The 16,951-nt window shown below is 41.0% G+C and overlaps 2 protein-coding genes across 4 annotated transcripts in view; one reads left to right on the forward strand and one right to left on the reverse strand.

The window, feature by feature from the left end:
- Positions 1-694: 694 nt before the first annotated feature.
- On the reverse strand, positions 695-8,157 carry LOC124262635 (nudix hydrolase 11-like). The gene is made up of 2 exons (XM_046697145.1): positions 8,109-8,157; positions 695-1,879 (listed from the first exon to the last, which is right to left on the reverse strand). Exon 2 carries the CDS (start codon positions 1,851-1,853, stop codon positions 1,131-1,133), a length of 723 nt encoding a protein of 240 aa, XP_046553101.1. The 5' UTR covers positions 1,854-1,879; positions 8,109-8,157; the 3' UTR covers positions 695-1,130.
- Positions 7,513-16,951, forward strand: part of LOC124262612 (nuclear factor of activated T-cells 5-like) — a 31,205-nt gene continuing 21,766 nt past the window's right edge. For all 3 annotated transcript variants that reach the window (XM_046697121.1, XM_046697127.1, XM_046697135.1), the window contains exons 1-2: positions 7,513-7,704; positions 12,716-12,846. In XM_046697121.1, the coding sequence (XP_046553077.1) occupies positions 12,717-12,846 (130 nt within the window). In that variant the 5' untranslated portion in view covers positions 7,513-7,704; position 12,716. The remainder of the gene's footprint in view (positions 7,705-12,715; positions 12,847-16,951) is intronic.

Raw genomic sequence — 16,951 nt, forward strand, 5'->3', positions numbered from 1 at the left:
ATTCCAGAGATCTGAGCTGATGGCTCTCAGTCACCTTCTGGCTTATTCCAGACATTTGGGCAGATCATGTACCATCTTCGGAAGGTGATTCCAGAGATCTGAGCGGATGGCCCTCAGTCACTTTCTGGCATATTCCAGGCAGTTGGGCAGATCATGAACCATCTTCGTATGGCTGATTAAAGAGATCAGAGCAGATGACTGACCCTCAGTTCCCTTCTGGATTATTCCAGACAGGTGGGCAGATCAAGAACCATCTTCGTATGGCTGATTCCAGAAATCTGAGCGGATGACCGACACTCAGTCACCTTCTGGCTTCTTCAAGGCAGTTGGGTAGATCAAGAACCATCTTCGTATGGCCGATTCCAGAGATCAGGGCGGATGATCCCCAGTCACCTTGCTTATTTCAAACAGCTGAACTGATCAACCAGCAACCTGGATCGTCTAAAACGATCGTCCTATTTGTGTGGTCCAAGAGTCCGTTACTTACAGGTCGCCATTTACAGCTTGAATAGTGCTTCATCAAACATCAAACACATCTGACTGTCCACCCGCATGCCTGCTTTCACACAACGGCATCCGGCATCCGCTGCAGCGGGTAGAATTCATGAAACAGTGTCGACTCAGGATGCACACCCACTTGGAACAAACATGTTGAACAAAGCTCTGCATGAAAACACATAACCAAACTACAGTATACACACACATACATATATATTATTTCAGAGACAAAAATATGTGTCAGCACCCGTATATATAGAGAGAAATGTAGAAACAAGGCTCTACAATCAAAGTATAGAAACGTTATAAATATAATCAAGTGAGAGTTCATTATCCATGGAAGGATACGTTCACCCAAACCTTACGTAGTCAATTCGCAACCAGCTTTAATTGAATCCTAGCTATCCATAGTATTTAAATTAAATCAGCTTGTATACGTTGGCCACTCTCGAGATGGCGAAGAGTATGGACAAACAAGCCTACAGAAAATTAATCATAAACGATAATAACATTCTACCGATCAGCAGATCCTAACACAGCTAAGGGACACAACAAATTTGTGCAACCCTTGATCCCGATCATCACGTGGCGAAATATCCTTGGATGTCAAAAGTCATTTCACTTCCTGAAAATCAAAGTTTGTGTTGAGGCTTTGTGTTTTCACACATGTATAAGAAGAAATCTTCTAATTCCTTGGCTAGATCCTTGCTCGCGTTGCTGTTGCTGAAAAAGGAGATACTGAATGTTTCTTGGTAAACAATGGCAGCCAACAATACACATATCCATGCTGTTCCCCCCCATACAGAAACCTCCCCCCTCTCAGTCTCGCACGGGAAATGACAAATAAAGATCTTTCGGCCTAACAATGTCGTTTCAGTGGTCGCGAAGTCTTCCTGTAGAAACCTCGCTAAAGGAACGGAGAACACAAACTCAACTTCATCTGTGTTTGGAACCGGCTTGAAACCATCTGGTATAAAACCAACTACTGGGAATGCGGAATAATTTGGTCGGAAGAAGGTTGGGCCCAAGCAGCTGACCACCTCTACTTGTGATGGGGGAAGTCCTATTTCTTCCTCAGCTTCTCGTAGCGCTGTTGCAACGTCATCCACATCGTCTTCGTTTTTTCTCCCGCCCGGAAAGGCTACAGTCGAGGCGTGATGACGTAATGTGGCCGAACGAAGCGTCAGTAGGACATGTAGGGTGTCGTTCCGGAAAAACAGAGGTACGAGCACGCTGCTCCGCCGGAGATGATCATGCACAGAGTCAGGGAAGGTTTGGGAGGCCCGGATGTCGTACTTTTCCAAACGAGCTTTTACTTGATCCACAGTCGGTGAACTCACGTAACTCGCCATCATCGACTTCTAGCAGCATCAGAGGAATCCTGCAATGACATCAACATATTAAGACGGCCAACTGATATCTCGGTATACATAAACTGTAACCGACAATGCCTGATATCCGTACCGACACATAGTCTGTATCTCCATGTTAACATCAACATATTAAGACGGCCAACTGATATCTCAGTATACATAAACTGTAACCGACAATGCCTGATATCCGTACCGACACATAGTCTGTATCTCCATGTTAACATGACTATCTACAAATAGGGACTGATAATGATGACGACTGAGTCATATATCGACACATTCCATATCGAAGGCTTACAACACCTTCACGTCATGTTGTAATATTAATATATTCACATCAACAGCGCAAAAAACTATATAGAGTTTCGACAAATGTGATAAAATAAATCCGATGAATACCTCCAGCTATTGTCTACATGATAAGTATATTCCGTTTGTTTCTAAATAAGAACGATGAATTGCAAAATAACTCAAAAACGGGAGTAGTTCCTTTAATGTCAATACAACATACTACAATGAACACCCTGGGTTTATTTCTTTGTGTTGTTGTTGTGGTGGTGGTTTTTCAGTTAATTTTATACCAATCACTTAAAATGTAGTTCAATTTATAAACCGTCATGTTATCATTATGTGTACCAGTTGACATCTTTAACGGAAGGAGGAACAACGCAAACACGCATGCGCTACACAACGGTACTGGGGTTGATAATTGTCTCATCAAAATGTTTTTCTTAAGCCGACTCGTTTGTCGTCGAAATTGCTTGAGTCACTGCTGATATCACAACAGCAGGTGGGACTGTCGCTTGCTGAAGTCTATCATATGATACCGCCTCCGTGGTGTAGTGGTTAGAGCGTCCGCCCGGAGAGCGGAAGGTCGCGGGTTCGATCCCCGACCGCGTCATACCAAAAGACGTTAAAATATGGTACTTGTTGGTGCCTGCCTGGCGCTCGGCATTAATGGGTACAACAAGGACTGGTCGGCTCGGAGTCAGTTTAATGTGTCTGAGTGGGGTATTCATGCTTCACTGCGGCATGGTATCTCAGTGGGCTAGCACTATAAAACCAGCTTAAGTCTGGGCTAGTACAAGTAGCCGCACATACACATACACACGCATGCACGTCGTCATATGAGCGGAATATTCTCAAGCACGACGTAAAACCCAATTTCACATCACATCACATCTATCATATGACCATAATTTTGACTCACGCAACGCTGCCACGTCTCCACTGTTACCCTACCAAGGGAGTCATCTACTAGCTTTTCAATATCCCAACGTCGCGTTTAACGACACCCCATATGATCTCTATCGGATTCAGATCGACATTTTAAGGCGACCTTGACCTTTGATGGAATCGTCAAAGATACACACGGGCTAATGTTTGTTAGATTTGATGGAGTTGTGGTTTTGTAGCCGTGGAAGGAAAAGTTACCGTTACCACGTCACCATATGTCCTTTAGCTTTAGGGCGATTATACCTCGGGACTTTGCTGTGTTAGTCTCGCATACTGTGATCTGTTGCATTGTCCGTGATAATGAGGGATGTGGCAGGCAATACAGGGACCAGTGTATTTTCACCCAATCCAGTACCCGTGAAGGTACGGGTTAGATTCAGCCTTCAGTAACCCATGCTTGTCGTAAGAGGCGACTAACGGAATCGGGTGGTCAGGCTCGCTGGCTTGGTTGACACCGGTCATCGGTTCCCAATTGCGCAGATCGATGCTCATGCTGTTAATCACTGGATTGTCCGATCCAGACTCGATTATTTACAGACCGCCGCCATATAGCTGGAATATTGCTGAGTGCGGCGTAAAACTAAACTCACTCACTCAACCAACCAATCCAGAAATATCTTGCCGTTCTTTTCTGTGTGGTTGGTATTTCTTCAAAAGTCTTTCACTGCCAAGTATACCGTATTGACATTTAATATACTATTCTCGATTTTTATTTATATTGCAATTCATCGTTCTCATTTCGAGACAAACGGACTGAAGGTCTTGTCTGTATGCACCATTTTCGCTCATTATGTTTTATCAGACATTTATCAGAGCTATCTTCCTTAACTCCAGAACAACTTCCTTAGCAATCTGATAAAACACAGAACACACTGGCCGCGTTATGCTTTGAGGTCACAACAAGTGAGGGACTTTGCCATGTGGATAGAAGGTAAGAATCCGGTCTCAGTCAAACCTAGTATTTGACATCTGTTACTCATTTTATTTAATAGGTTGTTTGATGTAAACAACACACTTTGTGACAGGGCTATAATTTTAAGTAATATCATGCCTGGCCTGTTTCTGTGGTCACCCCCGCACTGACGTCCGAAGCTAAATCAATCAAAGAAATATCCTTTCTTATTTTCCCGACACACTCTTTCGTTGAATTTCAATTGGAATGAGGTGAGGTGAAATTGGGTTTAACGTCGTGTTTGAGAATATTTCGCTCATATGACGACGTGCATGCGTGTGTATGTGTATGTATGTGCGGCTGCTTGTACTAGCCCAGACTTAAGCTGGTTTTATAGTGCTAGCCCACTGAGATACCATGCCGCAGTGAAGCATGAATACCCCACTCAGACACATTATACTGATTCCGAGCTGACCAGTCCTTGTTGTACCCATTAATGCCGAGCGCCAAGCAGGGACCAACAAGTACCATATTTTAACGTCTTTTGGTATGACGCGGTCGAGGATCGAACCCGCGACCTTCCGCTCTCTGGGCGGACGCTCTAACCACTACACCACGGAGGCGGTCCTCAATTGGAATGAGTGAGTGATATAAGAACTGATGAGCTATATAACAACGGCCTTTGAACAATCGGATACGGACCAGACAAACTGTAAGGGTGAATAACAAAATACGGTTCCTTAATCCTGACCTCTGAATCTTATTCAGTCCGGTGTTCTGACAAGCATGGGGGCGAATCCAGACAGTGACTCAGCAAAATTCTGCATATATGCCTGACCTAATCGTGTGTCAGCACAAACCATAACATGTCAGGCTAACGTGGACATATCTTTACTAGCTCATTGGGAATACCTGACCCGTGAAGATCCGGGTTAGAATTGATCTTCAGTAACCCATGCTTGTCATAAGTGGCTAACGGGATAGGGTGGTCAGGCTCGCTGGCTTGGTTGACAAATGTCATCGGTTCTCAATTGCGTAGATCGATGCTCATGCTGTCGATCACTGGATTGTCTGGTCCAGACTCGATTATTTGCAGATTGATAGCTGGAATATTGCCGAGTGGTGGCGTTATACAACAATCAATTAATCATTGGGCATATCTAAAACTGACGCGTGTCACTAAGTTTACGTCGGATGCAAATCCTACATATAATTTGATTTTGTGTGTTTAGAGTTAACAATTGACTTGACTTTGCATATGTTTGTGACGGGTGACATAGGAGTTATAGGTCATGCTCACCTTCTCGCTAACAACTGGCATCACCGTTGATTCAGAGAAAATCATAAAGTTACGTTCGGGATACGGACGGAATCGTACGTTGTCTCTGAGTTCTGCGGAGATTTCCTACGATTCTGGAAATTGTTTTGTCGAGTTTAAGTGGTTTTTTTCTATAATCAATGACATACATCACATTAGACAATGCGTAGACAATGCGTTGTCCACGCCATCATGTCGCTCACGATTACTGTGTTAAACTTCAGCAATCAGTGGCCGTGTGTCGTCTTCCTAACGCTCGATGGTGCAACAGCTCTACGACACTGAACTAGGTGATCGTCGGTCATTACCGACAACACACCGATATTTTTCATGTTTAACCGATGTGCAGTTGGCCCATTTGGCCCAATAGGCATAGGCGCGGGTTCGAATCCTGTTCACCCGTGATGAGTAATGGTCTGTGAGCGTTGTAGCCGCGCTTGTGGTTTCACCAATGGGATACGCGGAAAGACATTTGTCTTTGTATATTAAACTGACATGCTGTGATATACGTAAAACATAAGCGGCAGTTAAACCATAACTCGGAGTCTGTGAACTGCACGTTTTCACTAACGTAACACGTGTCAGGCCAGGTTACTTGGTGACCTTTGACCCACTTTGTCCCGTTCAAATAACGGTATAGTTCAGCCACACGAGTGTTACTCGATAAGATAGGGGGACCTACTGTTGAATAATTAGATAAGATGGTGCAATACCAGATTAGTACTACTTATAATTATCACATCGGCTCGGCGTATTATGTAATAATCCGGCTGTATGTTGGGGTGAGCGGAGGGGGGAGGGGTGTGTGGTGGAGTGGAAGGTTGGGGAAGGCTAAAATCCCTATCCACGTTTCAAACTAACACATGACAGAAGAACTTATTATTATGATTATTTATTATTATCAACTGTCACGCGGATTCAACCCCTGAAGAAGCACGATGTAAGAACAATTCTGGTCTTAACACTCGTTCGCAGAACAGGAAGTTGTTGGTCCAGCTTACCACCAATTGAAAACAATTGATCGCATTGCTAAACGATACTCATTCATTGGTCCTCAACATGCGGTATGTTTACATGAAACATTACCCAAGCTTCCAGCGACAAAAACGTGCCATTCATTTCGGTGCCCTGTCATTATTTCCCAATGACATATATGAATTTAACCTGCATCGGAGATCCAACTGTATGAAGGCGCCATGTGTTGTCTGCATATGTATGCTTTTACACGCTGAGCTTTGCAGCTGACAGTAAAAAGCAGTTACGGATATAGTGCCTGTACCTAGCGGCACTCATGTGTGCTATTAAACATTACGTACACATTTATACACGTAAATTGAGATTATTGAAGTACATTATATAATAGGGGCGGTGGGGTAGCCTCGTGATTAAGCGTTCGCTCGTCACGCCGAGAACCCCGGTTCGATTCCCCACATGGGTTCAATGTGTGAAAACCACGACCTCGCCGTGATATTGCTGGATTTTTGCTAAAGCGGCGTAAAACAAAGCTCACTCACATTATATAATATATTTACAAGGGATGTGAACATACTTTAATGCTTTTGTCGGTTTTGTTTGTTGTTTAACGCACCACTCAGCAACTTCCCAGCTATATGACGGTTGTCTGAAACTAATTGAGCTGGGACCAGACAATCCAGTGACTGGATATATTACTGTACGAACCTTCATTAAGAGCATATGTTTACTTCAAGGACTGTATATATACATGTTAATTTCAGCGGAAAATCAGTTATGGTCCACGTGTCGATTTACACAGACTTCATTATTTATGCATATCCAGATAATAATTATGTACTATGCTTCGGCGTTTACTTTGCCAAAAGAAATAGTATAAAGTTAATTTACAAACGTGTAATACAGATTCACTGACGGGGAATCACTGACATTTTCCTTTTGACGAAGGGACAGGATAAAGAATCATTACATAATAGTTGGGAAAGATTCCGAATTATCTACTTAAATGTTAAGTGTGAAGCTCCCCCAACTTAACTGTGCTTCCATATACAGAGATAGTTCCACAGAATGTCCCTATAAATAAAGAGTGACGTCATGGTTACATTATTAGTGCCATCTGAGTATCCACCAGTAGGATATAGGGTATAACAACACGGGAAGATTTCAGCCAATGAAAATGCTGGTTACTTGTAGTTAGGCCGCTGTGTTCGCGATAGCGTATTCAGAAACGACTTGACGAACAACAGCTCACATGACCCTCCGCAATAGGGAAAAGGATTTTCAATTGGACAATTAAAATTTGGAAAGACAGTATTGGATTTAATCATCCTGGATTAAAGGAATGTTAGTGGAACGTTTACAACAATAGGAAATTGTACAAATGCAAAATAAGAACCCTTTTCTCCCAAAACAAGGTACGTGAAAATATTCAACATGGCGGCTGCTCATGAATTAGACTCTACGGTACGGCCTCGACCTACTGACTGACTTTAAGCGAAGCAGACGATTTTTGTCTTCTGTCTTCCAAATAATATTGTCATCGGTAATGTGTTATTTGAGTAAGTAATAGAGGGACATTAGACACGGAAAAGCTGATAAGTAAGTAGCTGATTTTTACTGCACGATGGAGTCACTGTCTGCGATTGGTAGATCTCGCCACATCCACTTACGAATGTCTGGTGGCAGTAGATATAGTACATTGATACATGAAGGCATGACAGCTCCGATTAGTAACAGAAGAGTTCTTTGCCTTTATAATGTGACATTTCTTATGCTGTTTCGTTGACAATTAATCATACAGAACGCTCGTATATCTTACCGATATGAGGCCCTTTCGGGGGGTGCGACGGGTCACAGGTCAAGGCCGTCATAGTGCCCCGTCTATTAATAGAAACACGTAAACAAGATTCACTGAACGATCGATCTTGCCTTGATTAATATGTAATGTATTAGAAGAATTTAACATTCGTTGCTTTAATTTTTAATGGTGTAAAAAAATTAATTAATTGCAATCATATGAGGAAGTATTAAATATTTTTTAAGTTAAGGTGTGTAATACATAATTAGATCTCTATCACAAACCTATCAGTGTGTATGTAATTTATGTATTTACAGTGGATAGGTTGGATAATTTATCTGTTTGACACAATCGTTGCATACATCTGTAATATTTGCATATTTACCTGAGTAAAAATAATGTAATTATTTTTAGATTTTAAAAGCTTGTTTTTTAAAAGCTTTGATTGACACTATTATGCCACTTAAGCATATTACCTTTGATACAAAAGAATGAAGTTCGATTCAGAGATAAATATCTTAAACGATATAACTTGAGTGGTACTATGAACATTATATAAATACAAAACCTTTTATGCATATGTTATGAATATAGTTAGCCGTTTCATTTTCATGTTGTCTTGTAGGGTTGTTTCAAATAGGGCCCATGCAATCAGTGCTCCTCATAAGAGGCAACTGATGAATCTGGTGGTCATGCTCACTGATTTGGTCGATTACATGTCATTTTAGTCATTGAGGGACATATTGAGTGAGTGAGTTAAGTTTTACATGGCACACAGCAATGTTCCAGCTATATGGCAATGGTTTGTACATAATCGAGTCTGGACCAGACAATCCAGTGATCAACATCATGAGCATCGATCTGTGCAATTGGGAACAATGACATGTGCCAACCAAGTCAGCGAGCCTGACCACCCGACCCCGTTAGTCGCCTCTTACGACAAGCATGGGTTACTGAAGATCAAATCTAACCCGTATCTTCATGGGTCTCGTACACTTTGATGGTTCTTAAATAATTCTGTGTGCATCAAAGGAACAATTCACATCCTGTAGATCATGATAGATGCGATAGATATGCTTTGGTAATTGATCTGTGGATGGTAGGCCCCTATGGCCTGTGTTTATCTTGAGAGGTCACTGAATTGATTGGGAGGTCAGGCAAAATGACATGGCTGTTCTCTTCTCAATGTATCTGAATTGCAAAGATAGATTCTCATGTTGTTAATCACTTGATTGTCTGATTCAGATCTGATTATTTACAGCCACCCCATAACTAGAATATTGCAGAGTGCGACATTAAACAAATTGAAATGTTTGTGCAACCTCTACAGGTATACCAGTTACCACAGCCCATACCTTTAGATATGATTAATAGCACTGAATTTGAATTGCAGAACTTGTATTGGAAATTTCACAGCTTTCGTGTGACTTACCCCTGAATTATAATTGTAGAAATACTTTGTTGTGTGAAATAGTTGAAAGTTGCTGGCATTTTGTCCTACTCAGGACAAATATGACTCCAGTTCCCTTGCTACCCATCTTCGACCTAATATAACCTTTTGAACAAGAAATGACCTGCCGTCTTTTGTGTAAGCCATGATTAGTGTTACAGGTTCCTCTGGGGAGGTGTCCCCCGCTGTGATGTTGCTGGATTATTGCTAAAAGCGGCATAAAACCATACTCACTCACACCTGTGGTTTGATCAGTTGAATGTTGAATCATTTTATATGCATATGATGCGTTTCTTCACGACCAACAGGATCAAAGATTACTCATTGTCCCATACACATATTCAGTCTTATCATCATAAAATACACGTCTTAATCATTTGTATGAAACTGAAATCTACTACATGGCTTGTCAGAGCTCATTACTGACCAGCTTAAAATTTAAGTTCTGTGATTATTTAATTTAGGGTTCATTGAACAGTATTATTATACCCCTGACCTTGACCTGTAAAGGTAGAGCTAGGTAGGAGGCCAGGTTATTGCAGAATTCTATACAGATTATAATAATATATTTTGAAAATAAACAGACATGATAGAATGAAAGCCTGAATTGTGCATTGTATCATCAGGGTTGAGTGAGTATAGTTTTACGCCACACTCCGCAATATTCCAGCTATATGATGTCAGTCTGTAAATTATCAGGTCTGGACCAGATAATCCAGTGATCCACAGCATCAACATCAATCTACACATTTGGGATACGATGACATGTGTCAACCAAGTCAGTGAGTCTGACCACCCGATCCCTTTAGTCACCTCTTACGACAAGTATGGGTTACTGAAGATCAATTCTAAGCGGGATCTTCACGTGTTTGTATCACGGGGTGTACATGTGCATCAATATCTGCACATCCCTACCTTGTCCACTCTATACAACATCTGTGTCTAAAAACATCATTGTGTTAAGTCATCCAACATATTCTGTCTCATTATGTTTAAGGGCTTAAACTTGTTAACATAACAGTAATGGGAACTTATGGTGAGGGGAACTTTAGAGAGTTATGTTCCTTAGTAGTATCAGGATCTGCTGATCATTTAGTGGTCTTGTGTTATGGTGTTGGATTTACGCAAGTTTTCTTCTGTACTCATGCAACTGAGTTGAAATTATTTGAGCTTTGCTGCCATGATTAACTGACATACTTTGATGCAACTGAAATACTGTTCAATGTGGCTTTAATCGCTGTTGAAGTACTTAAACCCATCTTACTGGTAATATTGTGATGACTAATTTAACAGTGCTTGTCTTATATCCTCCTAATTTCAATCATGTTGAGTGATAAGCTCGCCTGTGACATGTGTCTATCAAATATGGAGGGATGGTAGGCTAAATTGATGTTCTGTGGTACCTTTTGTTAAATCTGTTAAATTTATTGGTCTCTTTGTGTTATTTGATTTAATAAGTAATTTCAATCTAGCAGCAGCCATTTTTCACAAAACTTTATCTGTTTTGTCCACACCCAAATATATAAGACAGGTGACGATCATGTCCTACTTTTGAGTGGACAGATGTTCATGTAATGATGGCACAATTAGTCTGAGAACATGTATGCCGGAGAAATAAGATAATGGCACTATATACCAGCCTAGGGAACTAGGACCAGGTGTATGGCCATGGTTGTCACATTCTTCCAGTCAGGGTATCTCATCAGCTGATCGTGATGCCCTACATAGAGACTAAGATAAGACTTGTCATGACTGCTGACCCTAGCTTCATGAATGGTGACCTCCGCTCAACTGGTTAAAACAGGCTTTCTGCAGAATCTGTGTAACACATGCATGAATACGAGAAATAACCAGTCTTTGGTATGTACAGGTGTTTTCAGCTTATTAACGCACCAATGTCCACATAAACTTTTGTAGTTAATGTTTATATTCAGATGGATCATCTTGAAATGAAGGACAATCTGTTACTGAAAATAAGTATATAATATGAATGTATCAGTTTTTACTATATCATTTTATGGTCCAGGTAATTAGTAGGTAATCAAACTGATTCATGGTCTGTTAGCACCAGTTATATGAAGAGCTGACTAGTTGATAAGGCTGCCCATACTATAGTATTATGTTATCATGTAACTATTGGTTGACCTATTATTTCAATGTAGTATAGTTTACTTTTATACTATGTGCAAAATGTGATCCTGATTATATCAGATGTAGGGGAAGTCACTAGAGTAGATGACGGAAGTGTTCAGGTCAAATAAAGCCGTAGGGAACATAGAGATGAACACACACACACTTCTAGGGCTGCTACCCAGAGCTACAGATAACTTTTTGGGTCATTGAGTTATGTACCCGCTTGTCTTCATCTCAGTTGGGTATCCTGATTTTCATTTGAGTAACCAAACAAATTGTACTCACCTCACTCAAAATCTATTGGGTATTTTGCCATTTTCCATTAATTGTAAAAATATAATAAAGTTTAAATGTTAGTGTTTGTTATTTATATTTGATCTGTAATATGAGAAACGATATGAAAGACTGCTAGTTGAGTGTTCATGTGCCGAAATAGAATCTCTCAATATACCTCAGTTGCTTTATCTATCCACCGGTACGCAAGCTGAGATTTGACATTTTTGTGTGTACGCATGTACAATCAAATTTATTGAGTATTTACAAAAATACAAGCGTACTTGTACGCAACAGACGTAATAGGAATTGAGTTTTCACATAAATATTTGCGTAATTTACGCAGATACGCAGCTTATCTGTACTTCTGCTGCTACCGAAGCAGTAATTTAGTTATTGTTATATGTTGTCATAGATACTAGTATTAGTATCGTAAACATGTACATGTATCTTTGTTAATAGAATGATAATAGTCATTTTGATCTTGTGAAATCTATTTTTCAGCCTGAGTGTTTTTCATGAAGGGGGATGATAATAATGGTGTGTATGTTGTGTATGACTCAGATAGCAGGCCTACATGTATCATGTTGTTATGCATGTATGACCATGACGAATCATTAATGACTGAGTGTGAGAGTGTGGTCAGTATCGGGTTTCTCTCATATCAGCAAGTCTTTGCTTGTTTGTTAAATGTCATGTGACTATGGGATTGTTTCTAAGTATATATGTTTGGATTGAATATGTGATGAGTGACATAATGTTTTCATTCCAGAATGACAATGACACCTATATCGAACAGTGAAATGCTTAATCAGTTCCTGGAGGACCAAGTACAGAATGGAAGCATCAACCAAAGTGACAACACCCCCATCCCCACAAACCTACCATCACCCATACAACAAGGTAATTGTGTATATTGTATCCCATGCATGTCCCAATATCAGGGAGGTACAATACAGATAACCGCAAGCTATAACCCTGGTACAAGGGAGATAGGATATCTTAGTACCCTGTATAGACCCCAATACTGGGAAGGTAGGGTACATAGTACACCATCACATGACCCCAATACTGGGAAGGTAGGGTACATAGTACCCCCATCACATGACCCCAATACTTGGACGGAGTCAGTATAATGTGTCTGAGTGGGGTATTCATGCTTCACTGCGGCATGGTATCACAGTGGGCTAGCACTATAAAACCAGCTTCAGTCGGGGCTAGTACAAGCAGCCCCACATACACATACACACGCATGCATGTCGTCATATGAGCGAAATATTCTCAAGCACGACGTTAAACCCAATTCCACCACCACCACCACCACCCCAATGCTTGGAAGGTATGATACATAGTACCCCATCACATGACCCCAATACTGGGAAGGTATGATACATAGTACCCCATCACATGACCCCAATACTGGGAAGGTATGATACATAGTACCCCATCACATGACCCCAATCCTGGGAAGGTATGATACATAGTACCCCATCACATGACCCCAATACTGGGAAGGTATGATACATAGTACCCCATCACATGACCCCAATACTGGGAAGGTATGATACATAGTACCCCATCACATGACCCCAATCCTGGGAAGGTATGATACATAGTACCCCATCACATGACCCCAATACTGGGAAGGTATGATACATAGTACCCCATCACATGACCCCAATACTGGGAAGGTATGATACATAGTACCCCATCACATGACCCTAATACTGGGTAGGTATGATACATAGTACCCCATCACATGACCCCAATACTGGGAAGGTATGATACATAGTACCCCATCACATGACCCCAATACTGGGAAGGTATGATACATAGTACCCCATCACATGACCCCAATACTGGGAAGGTATGATACATAGTACCCCATCACATGACCCCAATACTGGGAAGGTAGGTTACATAGTACCCCATCACATGACCCCAATACTGGGAAGGTAGGTTACATAATACCCCATCACATGACCCCAATACTGGGGAGGTAGGGTACATAGTACACCGTCACATGACCCCAATATTGGGAAGGTAGGGTGCAAAGTACCACCATCACATGACCCCAATACTAATAAGGTAGGCTGTATACTACCCCATCACATGACCCCAGTACTGGGAAGGTAGGCTGTATACTACCCCATCACATGACCCCAATACTAATAAGGTAGGCTGTATACTACCCCATCACATCACCCCAATACTAATAAGGTAGGCTGTATATTACCCCATCACATCACCCCAATACTGGGAAGGTAGGCTGTATACTACCCCATCACATGACCCCAATACTGGGAAGGTAGGCTGTATACTATCCCATCACATGACCCCAATACTGGGAAGGTAGGCTGTATACTAGTAACTACCCCATCACATGACCCCAATACTAATAAGGTAGGCTGTATACTAGTAACTACCCCATCACATGACCCCAATACTAATAAGGTAGGCTGTATACTACCCCATCACATGACCCCAATACTAATAAGGTAGGCTGTATACTACCCCATCACATGACCCCAATACTAATAAGGTAGGCTATATACTACCCCATCACATCACCCCAATACTAATAAGGTAGGCTGTATACTACCCCATCACATGACCCCAATACTGGGAAGGTAGGTTGTATACTACCCCATCACATGACCCCAATACTATGATACTACCCACACATGACCCCAATACTAATAAGGTAGGCTGTATACTACCCCATCACATGACCCCAATACTAATAAGGTAGGCTGTATACTACCCAATCACATGACCCCAATACTAATAAGGTAGGCTGTATACTACCCTATCACATGACCCCAATACTGGGAAGATAGGCTGTACACTACCCCATGACATAATCCTCAGTTATGGCAATTTTCCGCTGATCCACGGATTGCCGTCGATTTTATTTCAAATGGATCAATTCTGTGAATTGTCTTAATCCCTTAATCCCCCTTTCGATGAAACAATGTTAAGTTTGCAGCTGAAAATAGATTTTCCTGTTGCCATCCCTGAATCCAAGTGTATCCCTTCATAACCAATGATGACTGTTTATTGTGATGTGGTGTGCACTAGTGTTGGGAATTGGTTAAAATCTCACAATTCGAGGGTTTGGAGCAGCAAGGTACCAAGTGCACATTTCATCATTCCGAGAAAATCGCATTTGAAGTTTTTAATGCTCATATCTGTTGCACTGCATATCTTAGCTTAACCAATACATACATGTTCAATAGAGGTGGTGTGCATGTATCAAATGCTTTGATGTCATTCCTAATGAAGCTTTAATTTCTTAATTACATCAATTATTGTAGATGGTACCTTTTGAATGAAGAGAATTTGTTCAAACATTCGGACAGCAAGGTACCAAGTGGCACTTGGTACCTTGCTGCTAACTTTCACCAATGTTCACGTAAAGTTACAGAGCTGCAAAGGACCACGTGGCACATGGTACCTTGCTGCCCCAAACATATATACAGTCATTACAGGGTTGCAATGTACCAAGTGGCACTTGGTTCTTTGCTGCACGAACCATTTTACAGTAAATATAGGGTTGCAATGTACCAAGTGGCACATGGTTCTTTGCTGCACGAACATTTCACAGTAAAGATAGTGTTGCAATGTGCCAAGTGGCACTTGGTACTTTGTTGTCCGTAGCATTTGTACCACAAAGTTTGATTTAAGGAGTACCTAATGACGCAAGATTCATTGTTACTTAAGCATTTGACTCTATATCTATTTAATATGGACATTTGACACTTAGCAAACTGCTGCTGGTGATGTTAATGAAATATGTTTGTCTAGAAAATAATGTTGTATTGTCAACTGTAACTTGTTAACCTTATATCTGTTTGGTGGAAATGTGTGATTTGTTGTTTTATCTATTACATATCTCAGTTGTTATACATCAATTCATTGAGATGTAAAATATTGGGCACAATATGACAAAACAGACCTTCAAGCTTTATAAAGATAAAACTATTTACCATATTAACACCATAAAAAAAATAAGAGATGATAGTTTTTATTCAGAACTAAACTATTTTTGCAGAGATTAAAATGACATGCTTTCCATTCAGTTTGACTTGATACATATTATTTGAATTTCTTATAATACAGGATATAAAAGTGATATTATTACAGAAATCATAAAGTGACTATGTTACATAAATTTGTTAGGGATTTAATACATTGTGTTCTGCAATCACTGAAATAATCAGTCTCTCGTGCTACATAATGGTCACTAATAGTCCTAATCGTCCCACTCCTCATCGCTGGCAGGTCCCGGAAGCCGATCAACAGATGTTGCTGATGTTGGTAGAGATTCATAGTAAGGGTGGAACTCTGTCGGGATAATTTCTTTTCCACACAGAGTTAATAAGTCCAGCTTCTTTGCAACAGAAACTGACAGCTTGGAATTGTAAGCAGGTGTTGGAGCTTTTTGCTGCGCTGCTGTTTGACATTTCCTCCTAGTCCCTGGGATAACCTTGATCTCCAGGAAGTCCTCCTCCTGAAAACCATAGTTGACAAAGATTGAGTTCACAGCTTCCCGTCAGACTTGAATCCACTTGATCTTCAGCCAGTTGATCCTCTCTCCTCCAAACGAGATCTTCATGTTTGGATAGGAACTTTTTACAAATTCCTTGAAATCAAGAACATCTCCGAATTTCAATGGAATGGTAATATATATCTCTTACCTCCTCTGGCCAGAGAAGTCACCGTGCTCCATTGCACAGGTGCAAATACCTGGGTTCTTTTCTTAGCCGTTTCAACAGCCGAATGGATCAAATCCCATTCCATTTGAGAATGACCTGATGTCAGAAATTTGTGATTTAATTTGTGTAAACTTTTTGAAGGCTATAGAGCAAGGAGCCTGCAACAAATTGGTTTCCATTTTGCCCGCCACACGAGTCCGAGATATATGTCACTTCCTTCACAGTTTTCTTCGATTGACATACGGAAGAGGTGTTTTTGAATAGGCATGTGGCAATTTCGTTGGCCCCTC

The sequence above is a fragment of the Haliotis rubra genome, unplaced genomic scaffold (genome assembly GCF_003918875.1).
Source record: "Haliotis rubra isolate DU_JTF1 unplaced genomic scaffold, ASM391887v1 Scf12, whole genome shotgun sequence".
In the NCBI taxonomy this organism is placed as follows: domain Eukaryota; kingdom Metazoa; phylum Mollusca; class Gastropoda; order Lepetellida; family Haliotidae; genus Haliotis; species Haliotis rubra.

Coding starts and splice junctions, on each gene's coding strand:
- LOC124262635 (XM_046697145.1), bottom strand. CDS start 1,853: ATGATGGCGAGTTACGTGAGTTCACCGACTGTGGATCAAGTAAAAGCT.